Source organism: Carlito syrichta, unplaced genomic scaffold (assembly GCF_000164805.1).
Source record: "Carlito syrichta isolate Samal-C Ts95f unplaced genomic scaffold, Tarsius_syrichta-2.0.1 Scaffold303708, whole genome shotgun sequence".
NCBI classification, from domain to species: Eukaryota; Metazoa; Chordata; class Mammalia; order Primates; family Tarsiidae; genus Carlito; species Carlito syrichta.
In genome coordinates this window covers 227,299-244,851 of record NW_007247804.1, presented here as the reverse complement: position 1 = coordinate 244,851, position 17,553 = coordinate 227,299, and the positions used below count along the sequence as shown (strand labels likewise).

Sequence of the window (17,553 nt, the reverse complement as noted above, 5' to 3'; positions counted from 1 at the left end):
CTGTCAAGGGAGGGGAGGTGGGACTGTCAGTTGAGGAAAACTACTAGGGGAGGGAGGAGCATATCTCATCAACAAGGGTACCTGCATGATCAGTGTTTGTATACCTAAACCTGAATTGTACCCCACATCTTTATAATGAATAAATAAATTTTTAAAAAGAAAAAGAGAGAGAAACATCTCTCAACACCACAGACTGTTTCAATAATGAATGATATTGGCAGTCTATGAACTGACATTCTTTTTTTTTTTTAATTTTTTGAGTAGACATCACTGCTAAGTTAAGTCACATAACAGAGTTAGAAAACAAATAAGCACTTAACAAAGTCGTCCCCCCCTCACCCCAACACGCACTTTGGTCTTTGGAAGGCTACAAAAACATAGTCCAAAGAAAAAGGCCAGGTTCAGTGGCTCATATCTGTAATCCCAGCACTTTAGCAGGCTAAGACGGGAGGATCACTTGAGGTCAGGAGTTCAAGACCAACAGGAGGATCACTTGCGGTCAGAAATTCAAGACCAGCCAGACCTTATCTCTACTAAAAACAAAAAATTTTAAAAACAGCCAAGCACAGTTGTACACACCTGTAGTCCCAGCTACTTGGGAGGCTGAGGCACAAGGAGCATTTTATCCCAAGAGTTTGAGTCTGTGGGGAGCTATGATCATGCCACTGCACCTCAGCTTGGGTAACAGAGCAAGACACTATCTCTGGAAAAAAATCTGATTTTGTTCTTTTTTATGACTGCATAGTATTCCACCATATTAAGTACCACATATACTTTATTTAGTCCACTTTCAATGAGTCTTTGTGTTGTTTCCATGTTTTTGCTATCGTGAATAGTGCTGCAATAAGCACACATGTGCAGGTGTCCTTCGGGTAGAGCAGGGTCACTGCCACCACTGTGCTGTGAAGAGGACCCTGACTCTTAGATCTGACCTTGCCCTGTTGGAGAGGCTATGGCCACAATAGCAGCCTCCTGAGAATAAGCTGCTTCTGCAGCCCTGACCTAGGGTAGCAACAGCTGCTGGCATCAGAGAAACTTCTATGAATTGATAGCATAGCCTCTGCTGAGTGCTGGGGAGGGTGAGAAGGAGGAGATGCTCCCATTTGGCAAATATCACCTTTTCAGGGTGATTCCCATTGAGCCCTCCGTGAGGCGGTTGGCAGCCACAGGCTCCATGTGGCACCTGCTGGTGCCTCTTTCTCCATTTAGGGCAGCCCTCTGTGCCATACCAGTGCAGGAGGGGCTGGGTGTGACGGGGGAGTTCATGGGCTGTCTCTTCTTTGGCTAAGACTGCAGAGGCACACAAGAGATGTTTACAGAAGAAAAGTTATCCTTTTCACTCACAACTTCTGTTTCCTGCAACTCTCTTCTGCTCTTATCAAGGCCATCTCTGGTCACAGGACTTAGAGTTGCTCATCTCCACATCCTCAGGTGACCATCTGATAGACCTCAATTCGAGTTTTCAGATCAACCCTCAGAATCCTAGGTCCACTCATCCATATATATGAATGAGTTGTTTTATATGTGTGTGTGTGTGCGCGCGTGTGCTTCTTTGCAGAGAGCTACAATTGTGTGATGTCTGCAGTCAGCCATCTTGGCCCTCCCCCACACCATAAATTCAAAAATAAATTGCAGTTCCTTTAAAATACTAAAAGCAGAAATTTTAACACTCAGACATGAAAATATACATAAATATATATTTGTTGTTTCTGATCAGGGAAGATTTTCTAAAATAAGACATAAAAGACCAAACCATAAAGAAAAACATTATGAATTATGAATTAACTACATTAAGGATAAAACCTTCCATTTATCAAAAGATACCACAAATAATGATTTCTACAAATGTATCCAGCAAATAAGTAAATAATATGGATATGTACCATGAGCTTAGTACAGGTATATTCACCAAAGTATTATTTATAACAACGTAAGAATTTCCAGAGAAGCCCTCAAAGCCAGAAGCAATACAGTAGGAGTCAAAGCACTGCACACTCATGCCTCTATGGCCCTGCCTTCATAAGCCAATCACTACCCTTTCCACCAAGTATGTAGAAGAAGAGCTGCAAGATGCTGTAAGGGTTTTTTTGGGGGGGATTTTGTAAAGGTTGTTTCAATTACTGAGTGGAATATTACCACTGCACACTCTTCAAAACAGAAGACCCACTGGCAAAACATCGCATTTGTCCTCCAGAATTTGAAGGACGTAGGGACTGGTGTCTCACATGCTCAAGAAAATTTCAAGTGGAAAGAGCTGACGGGTGACCAAATTACAAGAGAAAATGCTTTGTTGGTATTCTGAACTTTCAGAATCTGATGAGGCAGTCTTGAGTGTGTGTATTTCTAGTTGATATGAGCTAAATTATACCCTCTCAAAATTTGTCTTTTGAAGTACTAACCTCCAGTACCTCAGAATAGTACTGAACTTGGAGAAAATATCTTTAAAGAGATAAAATTAAATCATTAGGGTAGGTACTAATCCATGTGACTGATGTCTTTATAGGAAGAAATTTGGGTACAGACATGCCCAGAGAGAAAATCATGTAAAGACACAAAGAGAAGACAGCTATTTACTTACAAGCCAAGGACAGAAGCTTCAGGGGAAGAAAATGTGCTAACACATTGATCTCAAATTTCTGGCCTCAAAAACCATGAAGAAATAAATTTCCATTTTAAACTACCCAGTCTAGTGTGTTTGTTATGGCAGCCCCAACACACTGGAGTGTGGATGTGGACGTCATGGAAGTGAGCAACTTGTGAACTGCACCCAGGAAGGTCACTATAGGTGGATAAAGGATCCCCACAGTAGGAATGGGAGAGGAGTAGAGAGGTATAAACATAAAAAAAAATAGACTTTGGAGTACTCCAGCAGTGCACAATTTTCTAGTAATCCATGAAAAAACCCTACAAGAAAAAAAGTAAGCTTGCCATCTGCCATAGAAAAAGCACCAATGCCAAATTACAACTGTAAAAACTGAGTAAAAACCTTTCTGTCCTCTTAACTCTCATTCCTCGCCTAAGCTCTTTACCCTAGAAAGGGGTGCAAGTTAAATTAGTGAAATCTGTTGAAAGAAAAATGGAAAAGTCAACCATGCATCCTTTCTCATTACAGGTTGCCCACGCTGAAGTAAACCTGAACTAGGGAAGGGAGGAGCTTTAAATTTGGCAGAGATTGGAGATGTGATACTAGAGTAAGCCAGACTTTTTATAACCATCAGGAGAAAGTGGTAGGAAACCATAGGAGGACATCCCAGAAGTGAAGGAAAAGGTAGGGAAATATATCTTGCCTAAGAGAGTGTGTTAACAAGGAGTGACAAGAAAGCCTGAAGAGACTTCCTGCTGCAACTAAGCAAGGCTGTAACTTTATTAAGCCAGAATAGGCCCAGGTGCAGTGGTTCATGTCTATAATTCCAGCACTTTAGGAGACCAAAGCAGGAGAAGTGCGTGAGTCCAGGTGTTCGAGACCAACCTGGGCAACATAGCAAGACTTCATCTCTGCAACACACACACACACACACACACACACACACACACACACACACAAATTAGCCAGGCATGGTGGCACACACCTGTAGTCCCAGCTACTCGGGAGGCTGATGCAGGTGGATCTCCAGAGCCCAGGAGGTCAAGGCTGCAGTGAACAGTTATTGTGCTACTGCATTCCAGCCTGGATGACAGAGTGGGACCCCCTGATTTTTTTTTTTTTTTTGTAATCCTTTATTGTTTTTGAACAAACGGCCCCAGGGATAGGGGACCAGGGGAAGGGGAAGGAGGGGAAGCAAGGCTCCAGGCCCACAACTGCTCCTCACCCACCCCTTTCCCCCTTATATATTTATAATCCATATACAAGCCCTGGGGGATAGGGGCCAAGAGGAACTTCCTCAGCGGGGTGGGGGCAACCCAGGCTCCCTGTCCCCTCGGGACCCAGGATCCTCTATGTGTCGGGAAGGTCCTTCTCGAGAAGGGGGCCCTGTCCGCTCCCAAGGCTTCGGCATCCAGTGCAGGGCATCCGGTGGGGAGGCCTGCTGGTAAAGGTCAATGCGCTGGGTGCGGAAGACTCCGCTGTAGGCGGAAGGTGGAGCCTTGAGATGGGTATTGAGGCCAGAAAATGACCTTCCAGTTGCGAGGGTACGCGATGATCCAGGTATCCCAAGGTTGCTGCTCAGTTTTCGATAATCCTGGAATGGCTTTAGTTCCAGTGGGTGCAGCTCTGCTCGCCCCAAACTAGGGGGAAAGGGCCTGGCAGGTGAAGGCAGCACCCAAGTAGCAGGAGCAGGTGGGGGCCGCACAGCCAGGCTGGGGGACTGCAGAGCAGGGCCCACAGGTAACAGAGAAAGGGGAGGTGGGGCAGCTGGAGGCGTAGAAAAATAATAAATACCAGGATAGCACACATCACTAATATAAGAGACTTATAATTAATAGTTCAAATCAACATCCTTTCCAGAATAAATAACAAAAAAAAAACAAACGGATCCTGAATACTCTACCTCCCAACTCTTCTCTTGATTCACACATTCCTTCACTTTTTATTCACTCAAATAGTTTTGTTGTTGTTGTTGTTGTTGTTTGTTGTTTGTTTTTTGTTTTTTGAGTTGGAGTCTCACTCTGTCGCCCAGACTGGAGTGCAGTGGCCGCTCCCGGCCATCGCAGCCTCGACCTGCTGGGCTCTGGTGATCCTTCCACCTCAGCCCTCTGAGTAGCCAGAATTACAGGCACGCGCTACTACTACACCCGGCTGATTTTTTGATTTATTGTAGAGCTGAGGTCTCGCCAAGTTGCCCAGGTGGGTCTCGAACCCACGGGCTCAGGCAATCCACTCACCTCAGCCTCCCAATAGTTTTTTAGTATGTTCTGTGTGCTAGTCACTATACTGGGCTCTGGCAATTCAATGGTGAGTAAAATGTATGCCCTTAATGATTCCAGAATGTTACAGTGAGGTGGAATGATCATTATTACCATACAAGCGGGCCTCTGAAACAGCAAGGAAGATACATAGGCTGCTCTCAAAGCCAGGATTGATAAAATCAACTCCTACATCCTTTTCATTATTATACTTTGATTTTTATTTGCTTTGAAAAAATATTAGAATTGAGTGTTAGCAGAACCTTTCTCTATAATAGAGTTGAAAGGCTGAAAAAGGCTTTCTGTGTTCTGTGCCATGATCTATATATGTACTCCCAGTTATATAAGCACTTTCCAAAGACGGTTTCTTCATCTATACAATGAAGTGTTTAGGGTAAATTGCTAAGACTTTCTCAAACACTATTTTTTAATCCTAACAAATAAATTGTAAAATTTGATAAATTGATCCAAAAACTAACACTAAAATTTTAACTTTTAAGATATTGTTGCTGGGTCAAAAATTTCATTAGAACTAAGATAGGCAAACATAGCAAGTGACTATTCACAACTTTATATTATAAAATAAGAGTGCAAGTGACATCAGGTTAAAATTTCGGAACCAATGCTAAGATACATTATTATTTCCTTGTAGCCCATTAAAAACATGAAATTACATTGACTGCATTATTCTAAGGCTATTAATATTAAGACTATATTTTGTCTTTAGCCATAATCATTTTGGTGATTATTGTTGCCTCTGCAAATATTCTTTTACAACTCTAAATTTACTTTATTATTATAGCTATAACTATGATTATGATTATCAGTCCTTTAAATAGGATACTGGAAGATACTGGCTACCAAAGAGAAAAATTTTCAATTGTATCTGTATAAACCCATTGTTATTCTCTAAGGCCTATTAAAGAGACACATTAAGTACTTATCGGAAGGTCTTATGCTGAGAATGGATAGTTACCCTTTTTGGTCCCTTGATGATCTAAACACGTTTTAGAAAAAACAGAAACTAAACTATTTATGGAGCAATATTTTTTCTTTCTTTCAGCTCACCAGTCCTCTTCCTGCTGAGTGGTATATGGCTAATGGTACAAGCTAGTAACTATTTAATAAATAATACTGAATAAATTAGTAAAAGGGTAGCACAGAAAGCATACCCTAGGGAACACTGGTTCATTCGACAATTTAGTGTCACTGGTTTAGGGAAAAGGATTCAGCGTTTATATTTTCATTCGTCAATCCTTTAGTTCATTAAGTAGTATTTACTCAATATTAAAGTGGGCTGATTATCCAAGAAAATACAGAAATTATTAAAACAAAGTTTTTCTTAGCTTAAGGAACTTTTAAAGCAAAGAAATGTAAAAGTGCAATGCTGTCATTGCTGTGACACAAATGCATAGCTTCCAAAAGTAAATGTTACTAATGCTGTTCCTGTGGGTGTGAGAACACTTAGAAAAGGCACAGGAGAAAATAATTGAAATTGTGTTCTTAAAAGATAGGGAGAATTTCCTACATGAAGTGAAAAGGAAAAATCTGAGCAGAGGGAAGAGAGAATGCAAAAGTGTGGGTTTGTCAAATAACTAATGGTCAGAAATGAAAATCTGAACTCACCTGAAGCTTACTTGGGACCTGGTGTATTCGTCTCTTCAGGCTACCCTAGCAAAATACCATAGGCTGAGTGACAGAAATTTGTTTTCATAGAGCTTCAGGGATGAGAAGTCCCAAATTAAGGTGCCAACTGATTCAGTTCTAGATTAGGGCTCACTTCCTGGCTTGTAAACTGCCACCCTACACCATGTCCTCATGTGTTTCTTCTTATAAGGTCACCAATCTTATTAGATGAGGGCCTCATTTTACCCTACTTACCTTCTAAAGGCCTTACCTCTTATACAGTCACACTGTAAGTTGCAAGGTCAACATATAAATTTTGAGGGAACACAATTCAGTTCATAGCACCTGGGATGAGAGAAAACTATTAATAATCTGAGGCCGATGGGAAAGATTTAGATTCCACCTTTAGTTAAGTAGATTTACCAGTGAGGTAGATTTTAGATGGCTGAAATGTTTATAGGAGAGGAAAACTACCCTACTACTCAAGGTTATACAAATAAGGTGGGGAGATGGAGAGTAAAGAAAAAGTAAGGAGGCAAAGTCAGTAAAACTAGATCAGTTGTGCATAGTTTGTAAGAAAGAGAGAGACACTAAGATGATTTCCAGGTTTCAAGATTGGGATATAGAAGAACCAATGGTTATTATTTTAAGTGAAGTATTAGATGCCAGACAGTTGCAGATATGGGGGAGGGGGGCAGTAAAGGAAGAGAAAGAGAGATGTTGAGCATTTTTTTTTTATTATTTTCTTATAAAAATGTGAGGTGCAAGTCAGGATTAGGTACATAAGTAGTCTACATGTGTGTGAAGCTTGGGCCTCCAACTGGCCTTCACTTCCTCTGGTTTACAATCAGGTACCCTAATGATGTTACGTGCCCTTCCCTCCCAACAGCGTCCCAATATTGTTGATCCCTTTCTTGTAGTCTTGTGATAAATGTTCAGGACCCACATATGAGTGAGAGAGTGTGGTATTCAGTTCTTTGCTTCTGTGATAGAGCACTGAGTATGATGGACTCTAAATCCATCCAATTTACTGCAAAGTCCATAGTGGTTCTTCTTTATGACTGCATAACACTCCATCGTGTATATATACCGCATTTTCTTTATCTAGCCTACGTTTGATAGGCAGCAGGATTAGTTCTACATTTTTTATATTGTGAGTAGTGTTGCAATAAACATGCATGTGCAAGTGTTTGTTTTTGTTTTTGTTTTTTTTGTAGAATGATTTGAGTTCTTCTGGATATATTCTCAGGAGGGGGATTGCTGGGTCATATGGAAGGTCAATTTCTAGTTCTTTAAAAAGCATCACATTTTTTTCCATAGAGGTTGAACTAGTTTGCAATCCCACCAACAGTGTATTAGTGTTCCCTTTTCTCCACACACTCACTGGTATCTGTTGTTTTTTGTTTTATGAATGACGGCCATTCTTAATGGAGTTAAGTGGTATCTCAATGTAGTTTTAATTTGCATTTTTCTGATGATTAGTGAGGCTGAGCTGTTGACTGCTCATATGTCTTCTTCTGACAAATGTCTATTCATGTCTTTGCCCATGTTTTAATAGGGTTGCTTGTTTTTTTTTCTTTTCTGCTTATTTGAGTTCCTTGTAAATCCTGAATGTTAGGCCTTTGTCAGATATACAGTCAGCAAATATTTTTTCCCATTCTGTGGGTTGTCTCCCTAGTCTCTTGATGGCTTCTTTTGCTGTGCAAAAGCTTTTCAGTTTGATGAGGTCCCACTTGTCTATCTTATCTTTTATGGATACGCATTTGGGGTTATGATCAAAAATTGGTTGCTTAATCCAATGTGCATAAGGTGCCTCCTGAATTTTCTTCTAAGATTCTTATAGTTTGAGGTTTTGCATTTAAGTTTGGTAGTGGTCCTGTTTCATTCTTTGGCATGTGGTCAGCCAGTTATTTTAGCACCATTTGCTGAATAAGGTCTCCTCTCCCCAGTGTTTGTTATTGATGGTTATGTTAAAGATGAGTTGGTTGAGAGACCAAGTTTTTGCTTCTGGAATCTCTATCTTGTTCCGTTGGTCTATATGCCTGTTCTTGTACCAATAACAGACTGTTTTGATTATTGCTGTAAAGTGTAAAGTCTGGAATTATGATACCTCCCACTTTGTTTCTTTTGCTGAGGGTTGTCTTGACTATTCTGCTCTTTATTGTTTCCATATGAATTTCTGCATTGTCATTTCCAGGTCTGAGAAGAATGATGCTGATAATTTGATGGGAATTGCATTGAATCTGTAGATGCTTTGGGTAAGATGGACATCTTAACAATGTTGATTCTTCCAATCCATAAGCATGGAATATTTTTCCATTTGTTTGTGTCCTCTTCGATTTCTTTGACCAGTGTTTTATAGTTCGTGTTTTAAAGGTCTTTCACTTCTCTGGTTACGAAGACGCCAAGGCATTTATGTATTTATGTATTTGTGTATTTATTTATTTATTACAGTTATTGTGAATAGAATCGTTCTTTTTATTTGGTTCTCTACCTGTTTGTTACTGGTGCATTAAAATGTCACTGTCTTTTGCACATTGATTTTGTAACCCAAAACTATACCTTGGTCATTAATCAGTGCAAGGAGGTTTTTACCAGACTCCTTTGGGTTTTCAAGGTTTTGGATCATATCATCTGCAAAGAGGGACAACTTAACTTCCTCTTTTCCTATTGGGATATCCCTGATTTCCTTCTCTTGCCTGATTGCTCTAGCAAGGGCTTCCAACACTGTATTGAACAGGAGGAGTGAGAGTGGGCAAACTTGACTTATTCCCCTTTCAGGGGGAATGCTTTCAGCTTCTGTCCATTAAGCAGTATGTTGACTGTGGGGTTTATCATAGATGGATCTTACTGTTTTGAAGAATCTTCCTTCTATGCCTAAATGTTCAAAAGTTTTTATCAAGAAGCTATGCTGGATTTTGTCAAAAGCTTTTTCTGCATCTAATGATATGATCATGTGGTTCTTGTTTTTACACCTGTTAATGTATTGTGAATGCTGAACCAGTCCTGCATTCCATGAATGGTGGTACTAGATAATTCTTGAGAAGTGTCATTAGATCTTATTTGCTAGGATCTTATTGAGAATTTTTGCATCTATGTTAATCAAAGAGGTTGGCCTGTAATTATCTTTTCTTGTTGTGTCTTTACCTGGTTCAGGTATCAGTGTGATGTTAGCTTAATAAAATGATATGAGGAAAATTCCACCTTTCTCTATCGTCCAGAATACTTTCAGTAGGATTGGTATCATCTCCACTTTGTATGTTTTATAGAATTCAGCTGAAAAGCTGTCTGGTCTAGGGCTTTTTTTTAAAGTAAATTTCTTATGATGAAGTCAATTTCCTGGATTAGTATTGGTCTGTTTATGGTTTCAATATCTTCTTGTTTTGCCCTTAGAAGGTTGTGTGAGGGATGCTGAGTGAATTTGAATTATGATGAGTTTGAGTTCTCTTTGGAATTTAACAGTTCAGAATATCTTATTAACAATTGAAAATGCTACTTTTGAGATCTCAAGAAAGAGGACCAAAGACAGAATCCTAGGGAACATTTAAAAAATTTTGTGTGTGTGAACATAAGTTTTTTTATTATTATTTTAGAATTGTGGAGAATAAGTGGGGATTTACTATATAAGTAGGTTGCATGCAGGTAAAGTTTCAGCTTCTAGCTGACCTTCTCTCCCCCAATACTGGATCAGGCACCCGGTGCATTGCCACATGTCCCCCATCTCCTCCCTCCCTTCCTTTTCTAGCAGCATTCAGTGTCTGACATTCCCACCCTTGTGCACATGTGACCAGGGTTCAGGCCCTATTAATAAGTGAGAACAGAACATACAGTATCAGTTCTTTGTTTCTGTGATAGTTCACATGGTATGATAGTCTCCAGCTGCATCCAAGTTGTTGCAAACCCCATGATTTTGTTCTTCTTTATGGCTATGTAATATCCCAACATATATGTGTATGACATTTTCTTTACCCAGTCCAATATCAATGGGCATCTGGGTTTGTTCCATGTTTTTGCCATTGTGAATAGTACTGCAATAAACATGCATGTGCAGATGCCTTTTTGGGTAGAATGACTTCTGTTCCCCTGATATACTCCCATAAGAAGAATTACTGCATCATATGGAATTTCAATTGTTAGTTCTTTAAAAAATCGCCACACTGCTTTCTATAGAGGTGAGTCAGCTTACATTCCTACCAACAGTATAGAAGTATCCCCTTTTCTCTACACCCACATCAGCACCTCATTTTTTGACTTACTAATGACAGCAATTCTTACCTATGTTAGGTGATATCTTACTATAGTTTTGATTTGCATTTCTCTGATGATTAGTGAGGCTGAGCATTTTTTCATGTGTTTTTTGGCTGTTTATAAGTCTTCTTTTGAGAAGTTTCTGTTCTTGTTCTTTGCCCATTTTTGATGGGGTCGTTTGTCTTTTTCCCTTTGATTCATTTGAGTTCCTTGTAGATCCTGGATGCTAAGTCATTGTCAGATGCATAGCTTGCATACATTTTTTCCCATTCTGAAAGTTGTCTGTTTACTCTCATGATGGTTTCTTTTGCTGTGCAAAACTTTTCAGTTTGATAAGGTCCCATCTGTCAATCTTAGCTTTTGTTGCATTTGCTTTTGAGGACTTGGTCATGAATTCATTGCCTATCCCAATGTCCAGAGGGGTGTTCCCTACATTTTCTTCCAAAATTCTTATAGTCTGAGGTTTTATATTTAAGTTCTTGATTCATTTTGAAATTTTTTTTTTTTTTTTTTTTTGAGTTGGAGTCTCACTCTGTTGCCCAGACTGGAGTGCAGTGGCCGCTCCTGGCCACCGCAGCCTCCACCTGCTGGGCTCCAGCGATCCTTCCACCTCAGCCTTCCAAGTAGCCAGAATTACAGGCGCACTCTACCACACCCAGCTAATTTTTTTTATTTATTTATTGTAGAGATGAGGTCTCACCAAGTTGCCCAGGCGGGTCTCGAACCCATGGACTCAGGCAATCCACTCACCTCAGCCTCCCAAGGCATGGGATTATAGGCTGAGCCACCGAAGATGAGTTGGTTGAGGGACTGTGTTTTTTCTTCCAGAATTTCTGTCCTGTTCCATTGGTCTATTTGCATATTTCTGTAGTAATACCATGACGTCTTGGTTACCATAGCCTTGTAATAAAGTTTAAAGTCTAGAAGTATAATGCCTCTGGTTTTATTCTTTTTGCTGAGGATTGCTTTGGATCCTACCCAAGGCAATCTACAGATTCAATGCAATCTCTATCAAATTGCCAACACCATTTTTCACAGACCTAGAAAAGATAATACAGAACTTCATATAAAATTTTAAAAAAAGAGGAAACTAAGGAGAGTAATTTGGAGGCCTGGAGACATAGGAAAAGATTCAGAGTGAGTGATAGCATGGAGGTCAAGGGACAGCACAGTTTCAGGAATGTCATTGTCTCGAGTGCCCTAGAGATGTCACATAAAACCCAGACAAGAATAGGTCATTGAATTCTCTAATGAGGAGTTCTTTCATACTTTTTAGGAGAGAAGTTTTAGCAGAATGATGGAGACAAGAATTTTTATGCAAGCAGAGTCTGGGTGTATCTTTTTCACCACTGTGTCCCCATTACCAAGCATAGTACCCATCACATGTGCACACACAACAAGTTTTTGTAAGGACATTTGTATTTGGAAACTGGGGAAAGATTTAGAGAAGGAAAAGAGGAGATGGAAAATGTTCAAATACTGGAGTTGGAGTAAGTGAGGAGGATAGAGTCATACTTAAAGAAAAAAAAAGCAAAGAAAGGTTTCTTTTTCATTTTAAAAATGAATAGGAGAAACTTAATTGTATTTATAGCGGATGAGAAGAAGCCCTTGAAGATGGAGGAGAGGCAAAACTAACAGGCCAAGATGGCTAAAAGAATCTTCATCTGCATCTATTCCAATAAAAACAACAAGATATATTATAGAACAGTAAAAGTGATTTAGGAATTAACCAACCACCCCCTGGCAATCAACAGGGCAAAAATAATAATAGCTAATATTTATTAAGTGCTTAATGAGTGGAGTTTTTGGTATTTACAGCATATGCAATCCTATTATCAGATATCACATTGTCATTATATATCATTTTAAAATGCAATATTGTTATTACTTCCATTTGCAGATAAAAACACTGAAACAAAAAGAAATTAGGTAACTTGTCCAAGGAAGCATGGCAAATAAGTAACAAATCTGTGTTTGAACTCACTAATGTACTAAGACTTAATGTACTAAGTCGAGCACAATGTGTTGTTCCAGCCTACAAGTTCAACAGGCAGGTGCTAAACACACAGCCCCAATGGGAGACATCCCTGCAGAATAAAGTTTATTCAAGGGAAAATACAAGATGAATTTATTTCAGTACTAATCATAATGATTATACTCCCTCACAGATGTAGTTTTCAAAGAACATTTGTACCTATATAAATAGCTTTGAACAATGTGATGATATAAAAAACACATCACGCTTTCGTACCTCACAATTGATAATTAATTATGTTCATAACATCTGCTAGGCAACATCCACAGACATATGACAAACACATTTTTAGTATATAACATTGGTCAATAAAGCAAATTGAAAAGAACTTGGTCAAAATGCTAGCAATGACAGATTAAATATTATGACTGACATTGTCTCTACATCATTTAACTGCTTTGTAGAAATCTTCAATATCTTTCCATGAAACAGAAAGAGGGAGAGAAAGGTGTTTTTTAAAAAAATTGAAGTTATTAGGTCCTTGTCCAATATATGCACTAGGGATATTTATGAAGTTGTCAAATGTATTAAACTATTTTTTATAATATAAAACACTATAGGACAGATCTCTAGTGTCAAGTGAATGCACATTCCCCATGCTGCCCGGGATCAGGAGGAAAACATACCATTAGAGTAGCATTTGGGGCTTCACTAGTCCTTTCCTTTGGTGACAGTGTGGTTTGTGTCTGGTGAGTATGGAATAAGACGTTGAGCAAGCTTAGCCCATGACCTTCCTCTCTGTCTTGAGGTCTACCTCCTGTAGAGAATAGAGACCATATGTTCTGTTCTCCTTCCTCATGCTCAATATCATCACGGACAAGAGGCCTATTGTTGCCTAGCACTGCCTGTAACAAGGTGGATCCCTTGGTGTCATTTAGGAAAGAACTATTAGCAAGTCCCCTTTGGCTCTTATGATAAGCTATGACCTTTCATATCAACTTCATCAGTATTACAATTGATTTATTAATTTCTATTTGCCCAATTCCCATATCTATCTCTAAATGTTATAAATTTGGATGAGAGGAGTGTTATTTATTGGGTCTCTTAAAACTCCATATTTAAAAAGGAGAAAAATCTAATTTGTGACAAAAGTGATGCTTCAACAGCAAACTTCAGCAAACCCAAGGGAATACTAGAGACACTTACAAGGAGTTAATTAATAGGGTGTACATATGGTAGCAAAAACTCTTGGCAGAGCCTTGTGTTTGAATACATCACACAACAAATCCACTATAAACAACATTGATTTCACTTTTTAAAAATATTTTAATGGAATTTAGTCTCATGTAAGCTTTTGAATTGATAGCCCTGAAGTAAATGGGCTCCTTCGAGAATTTAGACACCTGAACCTATTTAGATGGAAGCAGGTAAGAATTTTAGGCCACTTTTAAAAGACATAACCTTCACACAATTTTTATTGTCCCTCATTCTATTGCTTAAGCTCTAAAAATGTTTTTAGGTGGAATTCCAGACAATACTGGAACCGGCTTATATCCAAGAGAAACAATTATCATGGGTTACCAGGTTCTCTAAACAACGACGATGAACCTAATAGTTAACTTAGCACAAAAGCAGCTTCCTCTCTGGCACAGAGAATGTGATTACTGACTTCCAAATGCCAAGTCAACAGCGTTAGTACCTTTCTTTTTTCTAAAACATTTAATACCCATATTTCTCAGGTACAATAAATACTCTATCCTGTAAGGGGGAAAAAATACCACTCTGATGCTATTTTCTTCCTCTACTTTTAGAAGCTACTTTCACTTATCTTTCGAGGATTGTGAATGTCTCCATCTTTTTGGTGCTCTCTTCCTCTCTGCTCTGTATTCAGTTATAAGCAAGACTTCTGCCTTAACAACCTGTCCTTGACTTTTCTGCCCCACTGCTGTCTATTCTCTCACTTTCCTTTCATTGTTGTAAATTTATTTCAAATTAGTTGTCTCCATACATAGCTAATTACTATTCTTACTCAATTATAATTCTTCTTCATCTTGTTTCTTTATAGTCCTCCGATGTGTTATGTTCTTTGTACAAGGTAGATGTTTAGTAACTAATTATTAATATTTAGGATTTTTTTTCTAATCCATCAAAATGGGTGACCTAATATAATGCAGGCCAATTACATTTTAACATGAATACTCTTTATATTTTCACAGTTTTCATTCAGTTTAATTTTCTATTTTTCTGTTCTTTATTTAATTATTTTATTTTACTTTAAAAATGTGGGTGCAAATGAGGGTTAGATACGTATGTGGTCATCATAAAGGTAAAGTGTGGGTACCCTTATTGATGTTATGTGCCCCCCTCCCCGGCAGTGTCCCACTACTGCCAATCCCCTTCTTATAGTACTTTGATGAATGTTCAGGGTCCACTTATGAGTGAGTACATGTAGTACTCAAAGTTTTGTTTCATAATAAAATACTGAGTATTATAGACTCTAATTCCATCCAGGTTTCTGCAACGTTCACAATTTTGTGTTCTTTATGAGTGCATAATATTCCATCTTGTAAATGTACCACATTTTCTTTATCCAGTCCACTTTCAATGGAGAGCATGGTTGGTTCCACATTTTTGCTATTGTGAATAATGCTGCAATAAACATGTGTGTGCAGATATCTTTATTATAGAGTGATTTGAGTTCCTCCAGGTATATTTCCAGAAGAGGGATTGCTGGGTCATGTAGAAGGTTGATTTTCAGATTTTTTAGAAATCACCACACTGTTTTCCACAGGGGTTGTACTAGTTTACATTCCCACCAATAGTGTAGAAGTATTCCCTTTTCCCCACATCCTTGCCAGCATCTGTTATTCTTTGAGTTATTATTGATGGCCATCCTGACTGGAGTTAGGTGGTATCTCAGTGTGGTTTGAATTTGCATTTCTTTGATGATTAGTGAGGCTGAGCATATTTTCATGTATTTGTTGGATGCTCATATGTCTTCTTCTGGGAAGTGTCTGTTCATATCTTTTGCTCATTTTTTAATAGGATTTTTTTTTCCTTTTGGCACATTTTAGTTCCTTGTGGATCCTAGATGTTAGGCCTTTGTCATAGTTATGTTGGCAAATATTTTTACCCATTCCATGGGCTGTCTCCCCACTCTCTTGATGGTTTCTTTTGCTTTTCAGAAGCTTTTCAATTTGATGAGGTCCCATTTGTTTATCTTATCTTTTATGGCATTCACTTTTGGACAGTTGATCAGTAACTGGTTGCCTATTCCAATTTCCATAATGGTGTTTCCTACATTTTCTTCTAGGATTATTATAGTTTGAGGTTTTACATTTAGGTCTTTGATCCATTTAGAGTTGATTTTTATGTATGGTGATAAGTAGGGGTCCTGTTTCATTCTTTGCCATGCTGTCAGGAAGTTTTCCCAGCACCATTTATTGAATAGGTTCTCCTCTCTCCACTGGTTGTTGGTGGAGGCTTTGTTGAAGATGAGTTGGTTGAGGATTGAGGTTTTGCTTCCAGATTCTCTGTCCTGTTCCATTGGTCTATATGCTGTTCTTGTACAAATACCATGCTGTTTTGATTGTTGTAGCTTTATAGTAGAGTTTGAAGTCTGAAAGTGTGGTACTTCCCACTTTGTTTCTTTTGCTAAGGATGTTTTGGCTATTCGTGATCTTTTATGTTTCCATATGAATTTCTGTTTTGTCATTTCCAGATCTGAGAGAAAGATTTCCATCATTTAATGGGTATTGCATTAAATCTGTAGATTGCCTTTGATAGGATGGACATCTTAACAATATTAATTCTTCCAATCCATGAACATGGAATTTTTTCCATTTGTTTGTGTCTCTTGGATTTCTTTGAGCAGTGTTTTGTAATTTTCATTGTAAAGGTCTTTCACATCTTTGGTTAGGAAGATGCCAAGATATTTTATTTTTGTGTATGTGTGTGTGGTTATTGTGAATGGGATTGAGCTTTTTATTTGGGTTTCTGTCTGTTTATTGTTGGTGTATAGGAATGTGACTGTCTTTTTCATCTTGATTTTATACCCAGAGACTTTGTCAAAGTCCTTTATTGGTGCAAGGAGGTTTTTGACAGATTCACTTGGGTTTTCACAGTATAGAATCATGTCATCCACAAAGAGCGATAATTTAACTTCCTATTTTACTATTTGGATACACTTTATTTCCTTCTCTTGTCTAATTGTTCTAGCTAGGACTTCCAACACAATGTTGAACAAGAAGGGTGAGAGTGGACAGCCTGTCTGCTCCAGTTTTCAGGGGAAATGTTTCCAATTTCTGTCCATTCAGCAGTATGCGGGCTGTGGATTTATCATAGATGACTCTTACTGGGTTTTTATCAAGAAGGAATGTTGGATTTTATCAAAAGCCTTTTCTGCATCTAATGATATAATCATATAATTCTTGTTTTTACATCAGCTGATGCATTTAATTATGTTTGTGGTTTTGCAGATATTGAACCAGCCCTGCATCCTAGGGGTGAAGCCAACTTGGTCATGGTGGATGATTTTTGAGAGATATGTTGTTGGATCCTGGTTGCTAGAATCTTGATGATAATTTTTGCATCTATTTTTATCAAGGATATTGGCCTGTAGTTTTCTTTCTTTGTTGGGTCTTTACCTGATTTGGGTATCAATGTGATGTTACCCTCATAAAATGACTTCGAGAGAATCTTGATTTCTTCTTGTTTCAACCTTGGGAGGTTGTGTGATCTCAGAAAGTCTTCCATTTCACTTAGGTTTCTAGGTTTTTTTCCATACAAATGTACGTAGTAATCTCTGATAATCTTTTGTATTTCTTCATCTTTTGCAATTTCTTTTTTTTTTTTTTTTTTTT

At 38.5% G+C, this 17,553-nt stretch overlaps 1 protein-coding gene across 1 annotated transcript in view; it reads right to left on the bottom strand.

Moving 5' to 3' along the window:
• Positions 1 to 3,696: 3,696 nt before the first annotated feature.
• Positions 3,697 to 17,553, bottom strand: part of LOC103261466 (protein PRRC2A-like) — a 27,837-nt gene continuing 13,980 nt past the window's right edge. The window contains exon 2 of the mRNA XM_021712898.1: positions 3,697 to 4,351. Coding sequence (XP_021568573.1) covers positions 3,882 to 4,351 — 470 coding nt within the window. The 3' untranslated portion in view covers positions 3,697 to 3,881. The remainder of the gene's footprint in view (positions 4,352 to 17,553) is intronic.